Source organism: Lacerta agilis, chromosome 2 (assembly GCF_009819535.1).
Source record: "Lacerta agilis isolate rLacAgi1 chromosome 2, rLacAgi1.pri, whole genome shotgun sequence".
Lineage (NCBI taxonomy): Eukaryota > Metazoa > Chordata > Lepidosauria > Squamata > Lacertidae > Lacerta > Lacerta agilis.
Genome location: NC_046313.1, coordinates 111332458 through 111351557, shown reverse-complemented (window position 1 = coordinate 111351557; position 19100 = coordinate 111332458). Strand labels below are relative to the sequence as shown.

Here is a 19100-nt window from a genome sequence, read left to right as displayed (position 1 = left end):
CTTTGAATTGTGCTCGGAAACGTACTGGGAGCCAATGTAGGTCTTTCAAGACGGGTGTTAACAACAACATATTATTATTACAGTGGTACCTCAGTTTTCGAACGTCTCCATTGTCAAACGTTTCGGTTTTCGAACGCCGTAAATGCTTTGGTTTTCGAACATGCCTCAGAAGTCAAACACACCACACTGCTTGGGTGTTGTTTTCTGTATAGAGGCTTCTGTATTGAGTTTTCGGTTTTCAAATGTTTTGGAGCTCAAACAGTCTTCTGGAATGGATCACGTTCAAAAACCAAGGTGCCACTGTATATGCCACCCATCTGACTGGGTTGTCACAGCCACTCTGGGCTGCATCTCACAAATTATAAAACCACAGTAAAATGTCAACCATTAAAAACATCCCTCAACAGGGTTGCCTTCAGGTGTCTTCTAAAAGTCAGATAGCTGTTTATCTCCTTGACATCTGACGGGAGGGTGTTCCACAGTGTGGGCACCACTACTGAAAAGGCCTTCTGCCTGGTTCCCTGTAACCTCACTTCTTGCAGTGAGGGAATCAGCAGAAGCCCCTTGGAGCTGGATCTCGGCATCCGGGCTGAATGATGGGGGTGGAGACGCTTCTTCAGCTAAGCTGAACCGATTGGCTTCGCATGGTCTGTAAACCGGGAGGGGAAAAAAAGGGAAGATGTGCATTAAAATGTTTTTATGTGCATTTGACTTGTTCCAGATGTCTACATTGGGTTTCCAAATGCTTACTGGATTTCATAAGCTCCAGGGGGGTTGCTGTCACACCTTTTTCTTCAAGAAGCTCAAAATAACTTAAATGGTTCTCCCACTCCTTAGTTAATCCCAACAACAACCCTGTGAGGTAGTCAAAACAAAACAAAAAAAAATCCTTCCAGTAGCACCTTAGAGACCAACTAAGTTTGTTCTTGGTATGAGCTTTCGTGTGCATGCACACTTCTTCAGATACATGTGAGGTAGGTTGGGCATGAGCTTCATGGCCAAGTGAGGATTTGATCCCTGGTCTCCCAGGTTGTAGTCTCGACACTAGTATACCACACACCGTTTTCAATTTCTGCCTGCAGTGCAGGTGCTTTCTTTTTTATCCCCACCTTCTTCAAAAGCCCTCTGGGTGCCATGTGTGGTTCTCAGCTCCCCTGCCCTTTTTTAGCCTTCACAAGGCTGCTGCAAAGCAGGCTAGGGGCCGCTAGGCCCAGATATTCTTGTTAGACTAGTATGATCTGGTCAGCTTTAGTGTTATAGAGGGGAATGTCTTTCGGCCTGGAATAAGCCACCACACAGAGAGGGCAGTATCTCGGCTGGTCAAAGGGCTGTCACATAGAAGATGGAGCAAGCTTGTTTTCTCCTGCTCCAGAGGGTGGGACCAGAACGATTGGATTCAAGTTACAAGAAAGGAGATACCAGCTGAACATCAGGAAGAACTTTCTGACAGTAAGAGGTGCATTAGTTGATTCCAGCATTGCAGGGGGTTGGACTAGATGACCGTTGGGGTCCGCTTCCAACTTGACAATTCTATGGAATTGTAGAATTAGTTAGAAGGAACCACAATTGTCATCTAGTAAAATCCCCAGCAACGCAGGAATCTCTTTGCCCAAGAGTCTCACGCTCTACCAACTGAGCTATCCAAGGTATTGTAGAGGTTTTGTTTCTATGATTCTAAGTTAATAGATTAACTTAGGCTCATTAGTTTCAGTGGGTCTACTCTGAGTAGGACTTGATTGGCGTTTGTCTTGACTCCCCGCTCCATAAGGAAAAGTCAACTTTCCTGAAAAGAGACTGAACTGGTTAAATGCAGAGAGTTCTCCTGCCTAGACAGCTCCTGAAATGGGAGATGGGAGCAATGCCAGTCACTTTCCTGTCCCGCCCCCCTCCTTTTCCCTTTCTCGGTAGGGGAACCCACCCCCCCCCCCAAAAAAAACTTCCCTTTTGCACATTGCAACCTGCGATCATAATCGTGCAAGGCTTGTTGCCCGGAGACTTCCTGGCCGCCTCCCCTCGTGGAAATCCTTGCAAGGAGAGGGTGAGTTACAGGAGGGGGTGGGGGTGAAAGCATGATTCAGAAGAGGAGATCCCCAAGCAGGAGGAGCAGATGCAGAGGAGGGGGGGGGGAGAGGAGGGACACCTGCCCCTTGAAACAGCTGCGTCAGAGCACGTGACTTGCCAGGATGCTTTCCTCTTTTGCACATTGTTGTAATACAAATCCTGTTCTATGTATTTGGGTACTCTAGTTGCTTTTACACACAAACACACACATACACGGCCCTATTTGCGTTGCACATTTCAAGCAGTGTCATACTGCTCCCAGCTGTCATGGCTCCCCCCCCCCGCAGAGAATTGTGGGAGCTGTAGTTTCCTAAGGGTGCTGAACGTTGCTGGGAGACCCCCGTTCCCTTCACAAAACTACAGGGCAGCATATAAATTCAGTAAAATAAAATAAAATAAAATAAAATAAAATAAAATAAAATAAAATAAAAGATAAGGAGAGATGGAGTGCGGGGTAAGAGGGAGAGACTCACAAATGCAGAACACACGAAATTCAAGGCTAATCTAAAAGGTTAAATGCAATTAAAGTAGCACTACTAAAATAATGAAATTATAGCTAAACCTGGGGTCTCTAATTCTTATATCAACCCTAGGCCCAATTTGATCTAAAATGAGTTTGTGATGAGCTCCCCATTCACAGCAATGGGATTTGAGTTGGTCTTAATGGTCAAATGACTACTTTAAAGGTTTGCCATTGGTAACCACGTACATCAGACAAGGAGGTAAACCTACTTCTTAACTGTGCCACTTTAGACAACAGGTGAAGGCTCACATGACTGAATGTTTCTCCATTAAAATACAGGTATAGCAAGATTACCTGTATGTGGGGAAACTAGTATGTCAGGGAAAAGTCTAGGCCAGAAGCTTCTTCCTGACCAGCTACTTTTCTATGTGCAAGATTTGTTTGTTTGTTTTGTGTGTGTGTCATGCAAGTTCACCTCCTCATTAGGAGACTCAGAAAAAGTTTCACGGCCACTACTTGTGAGAAGGAAGCTTTCATCACAATTAACTTTAGCAGGATTTAGGCCTTGGTGGTCCCTGGTTTCCATGGCAACCACAGCCAAGCAGCTCCTGAGCAGATTACACAGATTAAGCAGGTGTGCGTGCATTGTGGGGATTGATTATCACATCTATTGTAATCAAATGCCTTATTTCATACAGTATTCAGCTTCCCTTTTTAAAAAAGAATTATTAAAAAGTGAGGGTTAATAAAAGCTGATTTTTTGTTGGTTTTGAATATAGTTAAATCTGTTACCTGTGGGCCCCCACATAAAATATCAGGGAAATGTATATAGCAATATTTAAACATTTTTTTAAAAAGCAGTATTATCTCTTATCTCTCTTATCTCTTAATGTTGAATGTTAAGTATCAGGGTTATATATATATATATATATATATATATATATATATATATATATATATATATATATATAAAATTCTGCCAATGTTCAAAGAGGCATTTGATACTGAAAAACACCAGTCTCAGGCAAGGATTAGACAAAACATAAGCCAAAATCAGATGAAATCATAAAACAAAATGAAACCTGCAAAATGACTACAATTATCTATTTGTTATATAGCATTTTAAAATACAACTCATTTTTAATGGTTATCCATGGGGGTAATTCCATGAAAATGTCAACCTCTTAATCTTTTGCAAGTCTCAGGAGCTTTTTATATAAAAAGTGACTAATAAGTCAATTCCTTTATAAATGTATGTTAGTATACCACCAACTTGTATAAAAAAATCAAAGCACTGTATATAATGTGTGTGTGTTAGTGTGTGTGCGTGCATCCAAGTACAATAAAACAAAATTCCATAAAAACAAAATAACATATCCTTTAAAATGACTATTCAGCCTAGGCCTGTCAGCATAAAAAGTCTTCAAGGGACGCCTCAAAGGCAAAAGCCTAACCCTCCCTTCTCCTGCATCCCCACCAAGCATACAATCCATTTCTTTCCTATAATGTACAGTTGATATGCATAATTTTAAACATTTTTTTTTCAGAGTTTGATGATATGCTATGTTCAAAACGGTATACGTGAACCATGCAAGACAGGGCAAAATTTCTTTCAATATTTTCTATTCTTCTGTCAGAGACCTCTCCAAGAAAATAGGCAGCAGGCCAATGGTTCTGCCTCCACTGTCGGAGGCAGGCAGGAATCACAAGTGGGGAAGAGTAGTGCTGTTGCACTTGGTTCTTTCTTTTTTATATATAATAAATTTTTATTATTTTTCAAATATATCAAATTACAGCCAATTTAACATCTAACACAAATTACATCAACCATTGCTCTGCCGAGCTACGACTCCCTTCCCTCTAGTCAGCAGGTTTTCTAGTCCATTCTCATCGCGCAGTTTTTACCACTTCCCTATTAAACTACGTCAAAGGTTTATTCCAGTCCTACTAGTGTTTTTAAACTTCCTCGATTCAATCTTAAGTATTCCACAAATTTACTCCAATCTCTTCGAAACCTCGAGTCATCCTGGTTTCTGACCCTGCCGGTCAGTTTTGCAAGTTCAGCATATTCCACCATCTTCGTCTGCCACTCATCAATCGTTGGTAATTCCTGTAATTTCCACTTTTGGGCAAGCAATATTCTTGCTGCAGTTGTCGCATACATGAACAATCTTTTGTCCTTCTTAGTTATTTCTTCTCCCATCAAACCCAACAAAAAGGCCTCAGGCTTTTTTGGGAAAGTATATTTAAACATCTTCTTAAGTTCGTTGTAAATTGATTCCCAAAACGCCTTGACCTTGTTACAAGTCCACCACATGTGATAAAAGTCCCCTTCCTCTTGTCTGCATTTCCAACACAATTTATTATGCATTCTATACATTTTTGACAATTTCACTGGAGTCAAATACCATCTATACATCATCTTATATACATTTTCTTTCAAAGTTACACATGCAGTAAATTTCAAACTCTCATTCCATAATTTTGTCCATGCATCATACTCAATATTGTGCCCAAAGTCCATTGCCGCACCTTGGTTCTTTCTTGTGGGCTTCCCATCGGGTGGGTGGCGCTGTGGTATAAAACCACTGAGCCTCTTGGGCTTGCCGATCGGAAGGTCAGCGGTTCGAATCCCCACAATGGCATGAGCTCCCGTTGCTCCTTCCCAGCTTCTGCCAACCTAGCAATTTGAAAGCACGCCAGTGCAAGTAGATCGAAAGGCACCGCTGTGGCGGGAAGGGAAACGGCATTTCCATGTGCTCATGGTGTCCCGTTGCGCCAGAAGCGGTTTAGTCATGCTGGCCACATGACCCAGAAACTGTCTGTGGACAAACGCTGGCTCCCTCGGCCTGAAAGCGAGATGAGTGCCGAAACCCCATAGTCGCCTTTGATTGGACTTAACCGTCCAGGGATGCTTTACCTCTTACCTTACCAGGTCGGCCTGCGAGCTAACTGAGCCTTTGGCCCGGCAAATGGACACTTCCTAAGGTCTTGTCTTACCAAATTTTATTCTACACAGCACGCAATATATACATACCAAGCAAGCACTTCTTTCTGCCACTTGGAAGCCCTCAAGAAGAGGCGAAGCTACTCGCCAGGTAGCCTTAGTTTGCTGATCAGTCTGTGCGCGAGCTTCAAAGAACTCGGGCCAAAACCATCTGATAGCTAGCCTGCGTGCTTTGCCTGATTGGCTATGTGCAGATTATTCATTAGTCACATCTCCCAATGCCTCACTTTCTTCAAACAATGTCCATCATCAAAAGAAGGTACCCAACAATATCACTTCCTTCCAACAGATTAGGGCATTAAACGCTGTTCTCAGCCATCAAAGAGCTCAAAAAGAGATAGGGAGGGGAAAGCAAACAGAAGCAGGAAAAGTAACTATGTTAGATCAGTTACAGGTAGGTAGCCGTGTTGGTCTGCCATAGCCGAAACAAAATAGAAAATTCTTCCCAGTAGCACCTTAGAGACCAACTGAGTTTGTTCTTGGTATGAGCTTTCATGTGCATGCACACTTCTTCACTTCTTCTGTTAGATCACTAACTCCTCGAAATACAATTTATCTTCCAGAGACTGCCCATACAGGTCTTATACTCCACCAGCTTCTCCTCAACTGTAGAAGAAATTTACAGGCTTCTTCCAGAAGCTTCTCTCCCTTTCTGACTCTTTAGGCCAAAGAGATGGATCCACCCCAGAGCTGAACACAGTCCCTTCCCTCGCCTTTCGGGACAAAGGGCGAAGCCCAGTTACCTGTCATTTCATGAATTTTCAAATATATAAAACTCCACGAAACAACTGCTGAAGGAAGGGTGCCAGTTTCCTGCACCATGAGCAAGAGCGCCGCCGAGAGGAAGAGAGAGAGCCGGGCAAGGCAAAGCGACAAGCAGAGACTCCTTGAGCGAGAGAAGGCGAGGAGAGCAATGAAGATGGTCAGGGAACACCGGAAGCTGGACAGCGCATACCAAAAGAAGCACAGGGAAGACTCTTGGAAGAGGATGTGCCTCATGAGGCAAAGGAGGAAAGATGCTGAGGAGGTGCTGAGGAAGACAGGGTCCTCTCAGGCATCGCTGCTTACGCCACACCAAAGATTTGGTAAAAGCTACAGACATGCATTTCCTTGGCTCTTCCTGGGTTGAGTTTAATGTCATCCCTGGGTGTTTATTACTTTGGTTGTTAATGGTGGCCAGGAGGCAGGTGGGGGAGCGAGTTTTATTTTTAATTTTATAATATTTTTTTATTAATTTTCAGTTGCAATAATCCAACACTTGCCTCATTATAACCATGCCAGATTATAATACAATTACTAATACCAATTATTCAGATACCAAATTATATAATTTAGGTGCCTTCCCCCCCCCCCCGGTATGCTAGAATTGATGGTTTGATGATTTACTTTATTTCTGCGTTCCAAAATCTTATTAATTTCAATTACACTCTGGTCAAAATACCAATCCCTTATACAACAACTGCAATATTAACAACTTCCATTCATATTGACACATTAAATTATTTATAAAACTACAGGTGAGGCACTCAAACTATATCCTTTTACAGGTAGGTAGCCGTGTTGGTCTGCCATAGTCAAAACAAAATAAAATAAAAAAATTCCTTCCAGTAGCACCTTAGAGACCAACTAAGTTTGTTCTTGGTATGAGCTTTCGTGTACATGCACACTTCTTCAGATACCTGAAGATATCTGAAGAAGCAGATATCTGAAGAAGTGTGCATGCACACGAAAGCTCATACCAAGAACAAACTTGGTTGGTCTCTAAGATGTTACTGGAAGGAATTTTTTATTTTGTTTTGTTTAAACTATATCCTTGTTCTTCCTGTGTGTGTGGCAATTACTCTGTCCAGGGAGGGGGGCAGGGAGTGAATTTTAAATTATGTTTTACAGATTGCTATTATGAATGTGTTTAATTTTTGTGTTACCGTGCACTGCTTTATAAGAAATATTTAGTCAGACTGTTGGTCAGTTGAGCTCAGAATTGTCATTCAGTCAAATTCCATATGCAAGGAAGGGTGAAAGTGAATAGAAACAAATGTGGCAGAAAGAGAGAGAAATAAAACAGGGTGCCCCACCTCCTTTTTGGCCCCATCCAGTTTTGGCTTTCTCACTGCAGCCCTCCCATCCCACTACCATTACACAGCCCTTGACAGACAACCGCTGAGAGAATTCAACCCTTGCTAGGAAAAAAACAAAAGGTTCCTCATCCCTGGTCTAAAGCTCTAACCATGGGAGTACAGTGGCACCTCCGTTCTCAAACATAATATGTTCCAGAAGACCTTTTGACTTCCAAAATATTCAAAAACTGAACCATAAAGGGCTGGCTACAAGTTCAATTGGAAAAATTGAAAAACACACTGCAGAAGCCGTTCGACTTCTGAGGTGCGTTCCAAAATGGAAGCAATTACTGCCAGGTTTTCGGCGTTCGAAAACCGAAACGTTTGGCTCCCGAGATGCTCGAAAACTGAGGTACCACTGTACATAGTTTTGATGTGCCTGATCTAAGACATGGTTACCAGATTTTTTTCAATGGATCTGGGGAATACGTTTTTTTTGTTTTGTTTTGTTTTTTGTTTTTGAAGCTGAGTACCAACAGGGAATCAGTAGCGGGGATGAAGAGGCAAAAGACCCTGGGCCCAAGCATATCCTGAGCCTTCCCCGATGATCTGCCCTCTTCCCCCTTTGTTTTGACACATCAGGGGAGGCTCGGGAGTCGCGGGTGTGTTGTGCACAACACACATCATATGGGGACCTTCGGTGAGGAAAAATGGTGGGCGCCACGGCAGCGAGCAGCTCCTGAAGCAAGGTAGAGCCAACTGCACTACAAGGCTGGCTCCGGCCTGCTGAGGCTGCCGCTGTCACGTTTCCCAGGGACAGATTTGCAAATCTGGGGACATTCCGGGGACTGAATTTGTCCAGGGACAGATTTGCAAATCTGGGGACTGTCCCCAGGAACTGGGGATGTCTGGTAACCCTAATCTAAGGTGTCTTTTATTTACAGGGCACTGGATACCACCAGAAGTAAAAACGGAGGACCAGGACCTTGAAGAGCCTGAAACAGGGGAGATACCTGAGGCGGGAGGAAGGGACCTGTATGTTGTCCAGGTTGAGACCACTGAAGAGCTTTCAAGAAGGCTGTCTCCGTTCCCAATAAAGGAGGAACCGGAGGACGGGTATTGTGAAACCCAGTGGCAAGACTTCATGCAGCCGGCACAACCTCCTCACACAGAACATGATGATCCATGCTTGCTTGATCCTGAGTCTGGAGAAGGCCCTAGGGATTTGCTCATTCTGTCTGCGAATGGAGTGACAGACACCACTCAGTGGCCTCGGAGCAAGCTTACGAAGCAAACTCTGCCAGACTTTTCAGAAGGATCTCTCAAAGTCTGTGAGCATCACCTGGATTCTCCCGCAAGAGTGAAAGAAGAGAGTGCAGACCTCGGCAGCTTGGAGGCACGCTGCCACCACTTCAGGCACTTCTGCTACCAAGAAGCAGAAGGACCCATGGGATTGTGGAGGCATCTCCAGGAGCTTTGCCACCAGTGGCTGAGGCCAGAGGAGCACACCAAGGAACAGATCCTGGAACTGGTGATCCTGGAGCAGTTCCTGGCCATCCTGCCCCCGGAGATGCAGATCTGGGTTCAGGGGCATGGCCCAGAGACTTGCACCCAGGCGGTGATTCTGGCAGAGGATTTCCTGCTTGGGTCGCAGGAGCTTGAGGAGCAGAAGCAGCAGGTGAGAACATCTCTTTCTTTGTGAATCCTTCAGGGGGCCCCAGAGACAATCTTTGCAGTGAGGCTGTGGAGGACACTTCCGGGTACCTGCCACTTCAGTTTATAATTTCATTACATTTTACTTTTAATTTGCATACGGTCTTTCTATGTTACTATGCGCAAGGCAGTTCAGGATACAAATTTTAGAGGAAACAAATTTTATTGTTTTTTCTTTGTTTTTACTCCCTCTTTCATTTTGTAATACAATCGTACCTTGGTTGTTGAACGCCTTGTGACTTGAACGTTTTGGCTCCCGAACACCGCAAACCCAGAAGTGAGTGTCCCAGTTTACAAACGTTTTCCGGAAGACGTATATCCGACGTGGCTTCTGCGGCTTCCGATTGAGTGCAGGAAGCTCCTGCAGCCAATCGTAAGCCGCGCCTTGATTTTCAAACATTTTCGGTAGTCGAATGGATTCCATTCGAAAACCAAGGTACGACTTGCTTCTAAACTGTTAAACGATAAAAATAACCATACTGGCCTATTTTGCAGAGTTGTCAAAAACTGCTTTGGGTGCTTTGCTTAACATGCTCTATAAATCCTCCATTTTTTTATTTTTAGGTTAACCTGATGTTTGAAGAGGCGGTTGCTAGCTCACCAGAGGCAGAGGAAGAGCAAATAGCACAACTTTACACAGAGGGACTGTGGAAAGGCAAAAGTAGAGCCATCATGTTGGGTAAAGATCTGTTCCTCAGTGTGGTTTAGTGTTTAGAGTGCTGGACTACAACCTGGGAGAGCAGGGTTCAAATCCCCACCCGGCCATGAAGCTCACATAAGTCCCTAAGAAGAGCCTGGCTGGCTCAAGCCAAAGGCCCCTCATAATTTAGGATCCTGTTCTCACAGTAATCAGCCAATTGCCTGCGAAAAGACCCCAAGCAGGACCTGAGCACAACTGCACCACTCTCTACACTTGTGATTCCCAACCAACTGGTGTCTTGCCTCAGTATTGGATCCAGCTTGATCCAGATAAGATTGGGGCTCTGTTGGTGGGTGGTTCCCTAGACCAGATGACTGGGAGGTTGCCTGCTCTTGATGGGGTTACACTTCCTCTGAAGGAGCAGGTTTGTAGCCTGGGGGTAGATTCTAGATCCTTTGCTGTCACTCGAGGCTCAGGTGTCCTCAGTGGCCTAGAGTGCCTTCCATCAGCTTCAGCTGGTGGTCCAGCTGCACCACTGTTTGAACAGGGATAGACTAACTACTGTTGTCTATGCTCTGGTAACCTCAAGGTTAGATTACTGCAATGCGTTATACACAGGGCTGCCTCTGAAGACAGTTCGGAAACTTCAGCTAGTGCAGAATTCAGTAGCCAGGTTGCTCACTGAAGCAAGATGCTTTGAGCATATTACACCAATCCTGGTCTGACTAATTGGCTACCAATTAGTTTCCGGGCCCAATTCAAAGTGGTGGCTTTGACCTACAAAGCCTTAAACAGGTCAAGCCCTTCTTTATGTGCCTTCTCTGCAGTGGCTCCCCGTCTGTGGAATGGTCTCCCCAGGAAAGTTCACCTGGCACCTTCATTATACATACACCTTTAGGCACCAGGCAAAAACGTTTCTTTTTAACCAGGCCTTTGGTTGATCTGATTTACATCCTATGCCCTTTTAAAATGTGTTTTCTTTTTGGGGGGGGGCGCTATTGGGTTGTTGTTTTTATTTTTATTATGTATTTTGTGGTTTTATATCTTGATTTTATAGGGCAGTATATAAATTCAATAAATAAATAAAATAAAAATATACCACTTATATGCCAAAATGGCTTCTAAGATGTATACTGCTTCTGACAGAGAAGAGCACCTTGGGCAAGTCACTGTCGCTTTCTCCACCAGGGTGGCTAAACTGGTGACCACGGGGATCATGGTGACCTTGACGGCTCTCAGTAGTGCTGCAGGGCAGGTGTCCCAGACACTGAGCTTTCACTTTTAAAAAGCAAGTCTTTAACCCTAGCGGGAAGATCATCATGGGGCAAAGTGTGCAGGTACTTTCTAAGTAGCTTCTGTGAAATGAGAAACCCCTAACAGCAGCCATTTTATGCTATGCCACACCCTCCCCAGTTACATTTTATAACTGGCACCTCCTCTCAAAATTTGAAATGTGCCCACTAGTTCAGAAAGGCTGGGGACTCCTGTTCTGTTCTGTGCTGCTAATGTAAGTGTAAATTGACACACAGGATGCTTTCATGAGCACATGCCCCTCTGTCTCTTCCCAAAGATCCTTGCATATAGAAAGCTACCATGTCAGAGGGAAGGCTAGGCTAGACCTCTTTTCCCTGACGTGCTAGTTTTCTGTGTGCATGGCTTCCCCACTCCGCTCGGAGGAGCATTCCATTGTTTGAACCCTCCACCCACCGCCTGAAGTGAAACAGCCCAAACAGAAGCCGACAACTTCGGTGAGAATTAGATCTTTAGGATGAGAATTAAACCTTTAGTCAAAATGGTGCCTTGCAGATCTTGATGGATTACAAGTCCCACCATTCCATATCATTAGCCATGCCTTCTAGGCCTGATGGGAGTTGGAGTCTGGCAGTATCAGGAAGGCACCACATTGGCTACTCCTGGCTTGTGCTGATGTTTTAAGGGAGCTAGCAAATAAAGCACGTTGCTTTCTCCTTTCCAGCTCAGGCACGGCCCAAAGCAAAAAGGAAGATGCAGGACCGAGGACAAGCCAAATTGGGAGAGAATTTGGCAGCGCAAGAAGGAGACCTTCACGTGGTCCAGGTGGAGACCACAGGGGAGTTACTGGAAGGGGCAGCAGCATTGCACCCAATTAAACTGGAGCCTGAGGAGGGGCTGCGAGAGCGCTGGGAAGCCCAGTTGCAGGACTTCCTTAGGACAATGCAGTCCCCTCCCTCAGGGTGGAGGACCCCACAGACCCCGCTTGCCTCGGGGAAGCCTGCAGAGGAGGACAGCAAGGTCCTCTCAACGATGGGAAGGAGCGATGTCAGCCAGTGGCCTAAAGGACTGTGGGTCACCCAAAGGCAGAAAGGCCTGAGCAGAGAAGCTCAGCAGGCTTCTGACAACGCAGACTCATCCGAGAAAGCAGAAGAGGAGGTGCTTCTCGACGAGGACACTGTCAGCGTGGAGGCGCTGCGCCAGCGTTTCCGGCAGTTCCGCTGTCGGCAAGCCGAGAGGCCCCGAGACGTCTGCAAGAGGCTCTGGGAGGTTTGCCACCAGTGGCTGAAGCCGGAGAGGCGCTCGAAGGAGCAGATCTTGGACTTGCTGATCCTGGAGCAGTTTCTGAGCGTTCTCCCTGTAAAGATGGAGAGCTGGGTTAGGGAACGCCGTCCAGAGACTTGTGCCCAGGCAGTGGCCCTGGCAGAGGTCTTCCTCCTGAGGCCGCAGGAGCCAAAGAGACAGGAGGCAAAGGTGGGTGTGCCAGCCTTTGGGGGTCATCCCAGACACCTCCAGGAAAGGCTGTAGCTCAGTCATAGAGCATCTGCTTTGCCTGAAGAACGTCCCAGGCTCAATCCCTGGCTTGTCCAGTATAGTTTTAGCAAAGATCTCCTAGTGCGGCTTGGAGAGTATGCTGCCTGGAGAGCCGTGGCCAATCAGTGTAGACAGTACTGAGCTAGATGAACCAATGGTCTGACTCACTATAAGGCAGTGTCGTATGTTCCCATCTTAATAGTATGCCCGCCTCTTTTACAAACTTTCCTCCTCAGATAGCCCCCAAATGGAGGAATGTTGTGTGGGAAGAGGGCAAGAGCTACTAGAGCACAAAGCAGCTTCCAAGTGCCTTATCTAGAACCTTGAGGACTAGAATCTTACTTTGCAAAGGTAAAATTTGTATTGGTTGCTCTGCCCACTTTGGCCTCTGGCCCCACCCACCACTGATCTCAGAAGGTTGCTCAGATGGGAATTTGCGCCCTTGGGCTGAAAAAAAAATCCCCCACCCCTGACATAGCTTTTATTGTTATTTATTATTAAGAAAAGTTTAACTGAACAACGTAAAATAAGAATAAAGCTATGCTTTATCATTGCAAGAGTTAACAGTTACAGTTCCATATAAATGCTTATCTAATGTATAGTTATTATTACTATCCATATACATATATGTTTATTTTTAGCCTGTTATATTTTGTATAAATGCATACCAAATGTCATTCTACGTGTTCATGCAAAGTCTATGTCCATAAGCAGTCCATTCATAAGTTGCAAGTCTAGTCCTATCTTCAATCCATTGATTAAATGGAGCTGTCCAGTTGTCAAATTCCATATAGCAGGCATGTTGTTCAAAAGAATAGATTCCTCTGAAAATTTTAACGTTTTTCCACAGGCATATTCATATCATCCATGATTGACTTAGCTTGATACAACACATATTATGCTTCTATGTGTTGTATAAAGACCTCAAAGGTATTTCTCAATATCCCAACATAATTGAATTCAAATGTCTGATTAGGGTAAAAAAAAACCAGCGTGGCTTAATTGTTATGTTCAGGCCATTTCAAAGCTTTATGTGGAAATTATTTTTATCGTATTGTATTGTTGGGAAAATAGAACAGATTTCCCTTCCATTCTTTATAATAATAATAATAATAATAATAATAATAATAATAATAATAATAATAATTTATTATTTATACCCCGCCCATCTGGCCGGGTCTCCCTAGCCACTCTGGGCGGCCTCCAACAAATACCAAAATACAATACAGAGTCACAAATTAAAAACTTCCCTAAACAGGGCTGCCTTCAGGTATTTTCTAAATGACAGGTAGTTATTTATCTCTCTAACTCCTGATGGGAGGGCGTTCCACAGGGCAGGCGCCACTACCGAAAAGGCCCTCTGTCTGGTTCCCTGTAGCTTTGCTTCTCGCGGTGAGGGAACCGCCAGAAGGCCCTCGGTGCTGGATCTCAGTGTCCGGGCTGAATGATGGGGGTGGAGACGCTCCTTCAGGTATACATTTTAAGGGGCGGGTGGAGGAGGTTGAAACTGGGACACTAAAAGCTATTGAAGTGTTAATTTTAGCATGCTTGAAGAGCTCTGCAAATAAATAGATGTACTTTTTAGGGAGAGTCCCCTGAATATATATATATATATATATATATATATATATATATATATATATATATATCAGGGACGTCCAACTCCCAACAGACTGTGATCTACTCACAGAATACTCTACCCATTGAGGGCGGGGCAGGTTGAAGTTGTTGACCTTTTTTAGGGGGCACAGGAAAAAGTCGCTCCCCAGGCATCACTCAGGAACCCTCCTCCTTCTGTTTTGTGATCATGCGCAAGTGGAGGAGGGGGCAGGTGTTCTTTTTCCTCTGCATAGAAAAAAGAGCCGACCAGTTGGACACCCCTGATATATATTACAGCTTCAAATGCCCAGTTTGCCTGGTGTTGTGTTAGCCCAGTACAGCTTCCTGTATTTCCTGAGTCAAGCCTTTGGTGCATCTAACTCACTCCTGTCTACACAGACTAGAAGCAGGTCTGAAAGTTTTCAGCCAGGGATCTTTTTCTCATCCCTGCCTGGAGATGTCGATTGAACCTGCAACCTTTTGCATGCAAAGTAGATGCTGTACCATTGAGTCACAGTCCCTCCTCATCCATCCATTCATTCATTAACTTACTGCCTAATTTTTTTTGGGGGGGGGGGGTTGTATTTCTAAAAGTGGGAAAATATAGCAGCAGAAAATTTAGTCATTTTTTTATTTGTAATTGCTCAAAAGTCCATCCGACGTTGACCCTGCTTCCCACCTTCCTGATTTGCACTGGGACTGCCACTTGATTTTTCCTCCAGGCCAGAGGTCCTAGTCCCTTGTCATTTGCACTTTGTTCACTGAACTGTAGATACCTACTTGAATTGCAGGTGCTGCTCCCATCAGAGGATGAGTTGAATTCTCTGGAGTCATCCAGAGCCCCTTCAGATTCCCCGAAGATGATGCAGCGGCTCCTCCTGGAGGCTAAAACAGAGGATGAGGTGGACACCAGCTTATTAAGTAAGGGTTCTGGTGCCTGATTCGTTAATGTTTCAACATTTCTGATGTCATTAAAACATGGCTTTTGCACTTGTGCTGGGGAAGTAGGAGTGTGTGGGGAGGGGGTGCTAACCTGTCCCCCTTGCAAAGCAGCCCTTAAGTTGCTGTTAGCTGCAGAGAAGGAAAAAAATGTCAGGGCTTCAATTGGTAAACCTACATATTTTTCTCTCTGCAGCTAACAGCAGCTCCTGAGGGGTGAGGGGTGTGACCTGATTGGGGCTGTGGCACAGAGGAAAATTCCCTCTCCCACAGTGTGCATAGAAAATTCCCTCTCCTTGTGCATAGATAGATAGATAGATAGATGGATGGATGGATATGGTGGGAGTCTGAACATCATAATACCTATAGTTTGGCCCCAAGGATGTGAGGTTCCAGTAGTAAGCCAGGAAGTCCCTAGTTTGCAAATCTCATAGAATCATAGATTTGGATGGTACCCCCAAGGCTTATCTAGTCCAACCCCCTGCAATGCAGGAATCTCAGCTAAAGCATCTATGACACATGGTTATCCAACCTCTGTTTAAAAACCTCCAAGGAAGGAGAGTCCCCATCTGCAGAGCTAGTCCCCATCTCTCTGTGAAGGTCATTGGGTTTCCCCAGGCCAGCTGCTTTCTCTCTGTCACATAGGCACATCAGAAGTTGCCTTGTAATGAGTCAGCCCATTGGGGTCTCCAAAGCTGCAGAGAGAAGCCTCTCCCAGCCCTACTTGAAGAGTCCTGGGATTGAATCTGAGGCCTTCTGCATGCAAAACATTTTAAAATATATATATATATATTTGAATGTTTTTGAGCAACTGAAAGTGCTTAAACATTCCTTAATAAAATTCACTCTTGGCTTGGAGACCAAATGGAAAGTGGCCATGAATATTACAGCATCTTCCATGTCAAAGCAAGATTAAATCAGGACTCTGGACAGCTCCCAGGGAGCTCTGCTAGCTGAACATAGGAAGAGGTTGGCTCAGCAAAGGCTTAGTCATCTGAAGCCTTCAAAAGCCTGACAGTACTTGAACTTCCCAGGTACCACTTCCTTCAACCTTTACCTTTTACTATGTTGACTGTTTAAGTGCTGGGCTAGGTTTCAACCTCTCCAAGTCCGAGTTTTAATTGAAACTATTCTGGGTTCAGGACAGACTGAGCGTTTATTTGAAGAACCATGATAGCAAATAAGGGGAGGGCCATAGCCAGGTGGCAGTGCATCTACTTTGGGTGCAGAAGGTCGTCCCAAGTTCAAAACTCAGCATCTCAAAGTAGCACTGGGAATGTCCCCGGAATGAAATTTTAGAGAGCTGCCCCAGTCAGAGCAGATGGTTTCGCTCAATACAAGGCAGCTTCCTATGTGAAGTTTGCCACAAATGTGACTTGAACATTCTCACATCGCCAATCCCTTCTTGCCTACCTCTTCCACCTGGTACTTCAACCTTCCATGATCCAAGCAATTTCTTCCTGCCCCTCCCCTCCAAACACAAACCGCAAACACAATTTGTCCCTCATCAATTTTGACATCCTTGCAGATCGGTACATACAGATGAACGTGTGCTTCAACGTGGAAACTCGAGAACTGCGGAAGAGGATCCTGGCCAGGCAGCGCCAGAGACGCCACAGAGCGCGGCAGACCCCGGAGCAGCGGTTGCAGCGTCGGCGCGTCGAAGCCGAAAGGAATGCGCGGCGCCGGGCTACTGAAACCCCCGAGCAAGCGGCGGTTCGCAGGCAAAAGGATGCACAGAGGAAGTTGCAAAAAAGGAAGTGTCCCCTTGATGCCTGTCCTCTGGCTGTTCTTCAGACAGATTCTTGTGAGACCTTGGCGGGGGCAGAAGATGCCATGATCACCCCCAACATCCTTGCCATTGGAGAAGCCGGTGAAGTGGCTGAAAACTGCTGCGGTTCCCTGGCCCTTTCCACTTTTTGACATTGCACCAAATATTTATCTGGATGAACATGGCTAGAGGAATCCCAGGCACTGGGTCACCGGGGCACACAGATATTTGAAATACTTTTCAAGTTCTGTTGGAGAATGTATGCATTCAGCCATAAGAAAAGTTAATGTTTAATTGTGTTGGAGGGATATCAGTTCTAGCGTCTTCCGTCGTGTTTTAACTGTTTAATTTATCTGTGTTTTAATTTATCTTTTGGAGTCTGTTACTTGCCCAAGAGCTGACATAAAATATACATGCATAATAAAAAGTTAATTTTTATTTATTATTTTTAAGTATTTGTACAGAGTTTTTAGTTGAGCAAAATACCTCACCAGGCCAGCATGAGTCACTGGTATTGACTCGCGGTGGCATCCATCTTGTCTTGAGAGATAATGGAGTGCGCCTCCAGGGGTAATGTTCTGCAGTTCACTGCCTGGGGCAGTGGTCAGCCATACATGAGACAGTGCATGGAGCAACAGATATTTTGTAATGTACAACTTACAGAAAAAAACAAAGGTTTTAACATCCAACCTACAGTTCAATTCATATACATTCGACTAAATTTTAAGTTGTAAGATGGCCCACTTACATTTCTAGCCCAACTCGCCTGCTCTAGACTGGCAATTGAATCTCTCTCCCTGTGTGTGTGTAAAACATGTTCCTCAGCCTGACTCCTTCCAGATGTTTTGGACTCCCAAGTCTCATCAGCTTCCTTCCCCAGTCAGCATTGCCACAGATCATTGATCAGGGGAGCTGGGGTCTAGCAACACCTGGCAGTCTGCTGGTTCCCCATCCTGGTCTAAGCTGTACCATTCCATTACAACGTGACAGATTTATTTATTTATTTATTTCTCACTCAGTAGCTATGCACTTTGATCAAAAAGACTAGAAAAATACTGTGTTTCCTGTTAGCAACCTTTTAAAAAAGGCAGTATCAAATTATTATAAACGAGAACAGAATATGTATTCCAGATCCCTACCACCATTGTGTTTCTGCATGCTCGTACCCATGGAAAGCCAGATGTTTCCAACATGGAAACCTCAGGCTTTTGGGGTCAAATGTACTCTACTGTACAAAGCTAAGCATCCCATCTCTCGTCCCATCGCACTTCTGCCTATGGCCAGTGGTGGCTGGCGATGCCAATTTAAGGGCAATTGAGAAGTTGCTCTAAATGCCAACAGACGTTCCCCCCCTTGCCCTCCTCTTAATGCAGCAGAGTCATGCTGGCCTAAGACTGACAGGAGCTGAGATCCAAAACATTTGGAGGGACCAGCTTGGGGAAGGCTGCTCTAATGGGACGTGTTGTAGCATCACAGACAGATCGGGCAATACCTTTCCCTGATCTTGCCCACATGTGTAGCTGGCAGCACATCATCCCTTCTTGCCCACTTGGGTAGCTGCCGACCTCTGAAACTATCCGTGTGGTGGTGTGACGTAAGACTGTAAGAAAAGCCCTGCTGGATCAGGTGGCATCAAATCCAGCATCCTGCTCTTACAGTGGCCAACCAGATGCCCCAATGCAAAGCCCGAAAGTAGGACCCAAGAACAAGAGCCCTTTCCCCTCCTGTGGTTTCCAGGAACTGGTATTCAGAGGCATATGTTGCCTCTGACAGTTAAGGTAGAAAGTAACACTGGAATATCCAGGGTGCACAGGTTCAGATGACATACAGTGGAACCTCGGGTTACGTTACCATTGGGTAACGCAAAGTTCGGGGTGCAAAAGCGGCAAACCCGGAAGTGTTCCATCATTCGCACATGCGCAGAAGCGGTTTACCGCCACGCACGCAGGTGCAGAAGCGGTTTCTCAGGTTACGAAAACTTTGGGATACGGACGGACCTCCGGAACAGATCCCATTCGCAAGCGGAGGTACCACTGTATTTAATTTCAGATTTAAAAAACCCTAGC

At 45.1% G+C, this 19100-nt stretch overlaps 1 protein-coding gene across 1 annotated transcript; it reads left to right on the top strand.

The window, feature by feature from the left end:
* Nucleotides 1–6248: 6248 nt before the first annotated feature.
* On the top strand, nucleotides 6249–12746 carry LOC117042442 (neurotrophin receptor-interacting factor 2-like). The gene is made up of 4 exons (XM_033141987.1): nucleotides 6249–6616; nucleotides 8533–9266; nucleotides 9866–9980; nucleotides 11917–12746. The coding sequence occupies exons 1-4, from the start codon at nucleotides 6352–6354 to the stop codon at nucleotides 12717–12719; spliced, it is 1917 nt and encodes a 638-aa protein (XP_032997878.1). The 5' UTR covers nucleotides 6249–6351; the 3' UTR covers nucleotides 12720–12746.
* Nucleotides 12747–19100: the final 6354 nt, after the last annotated feature.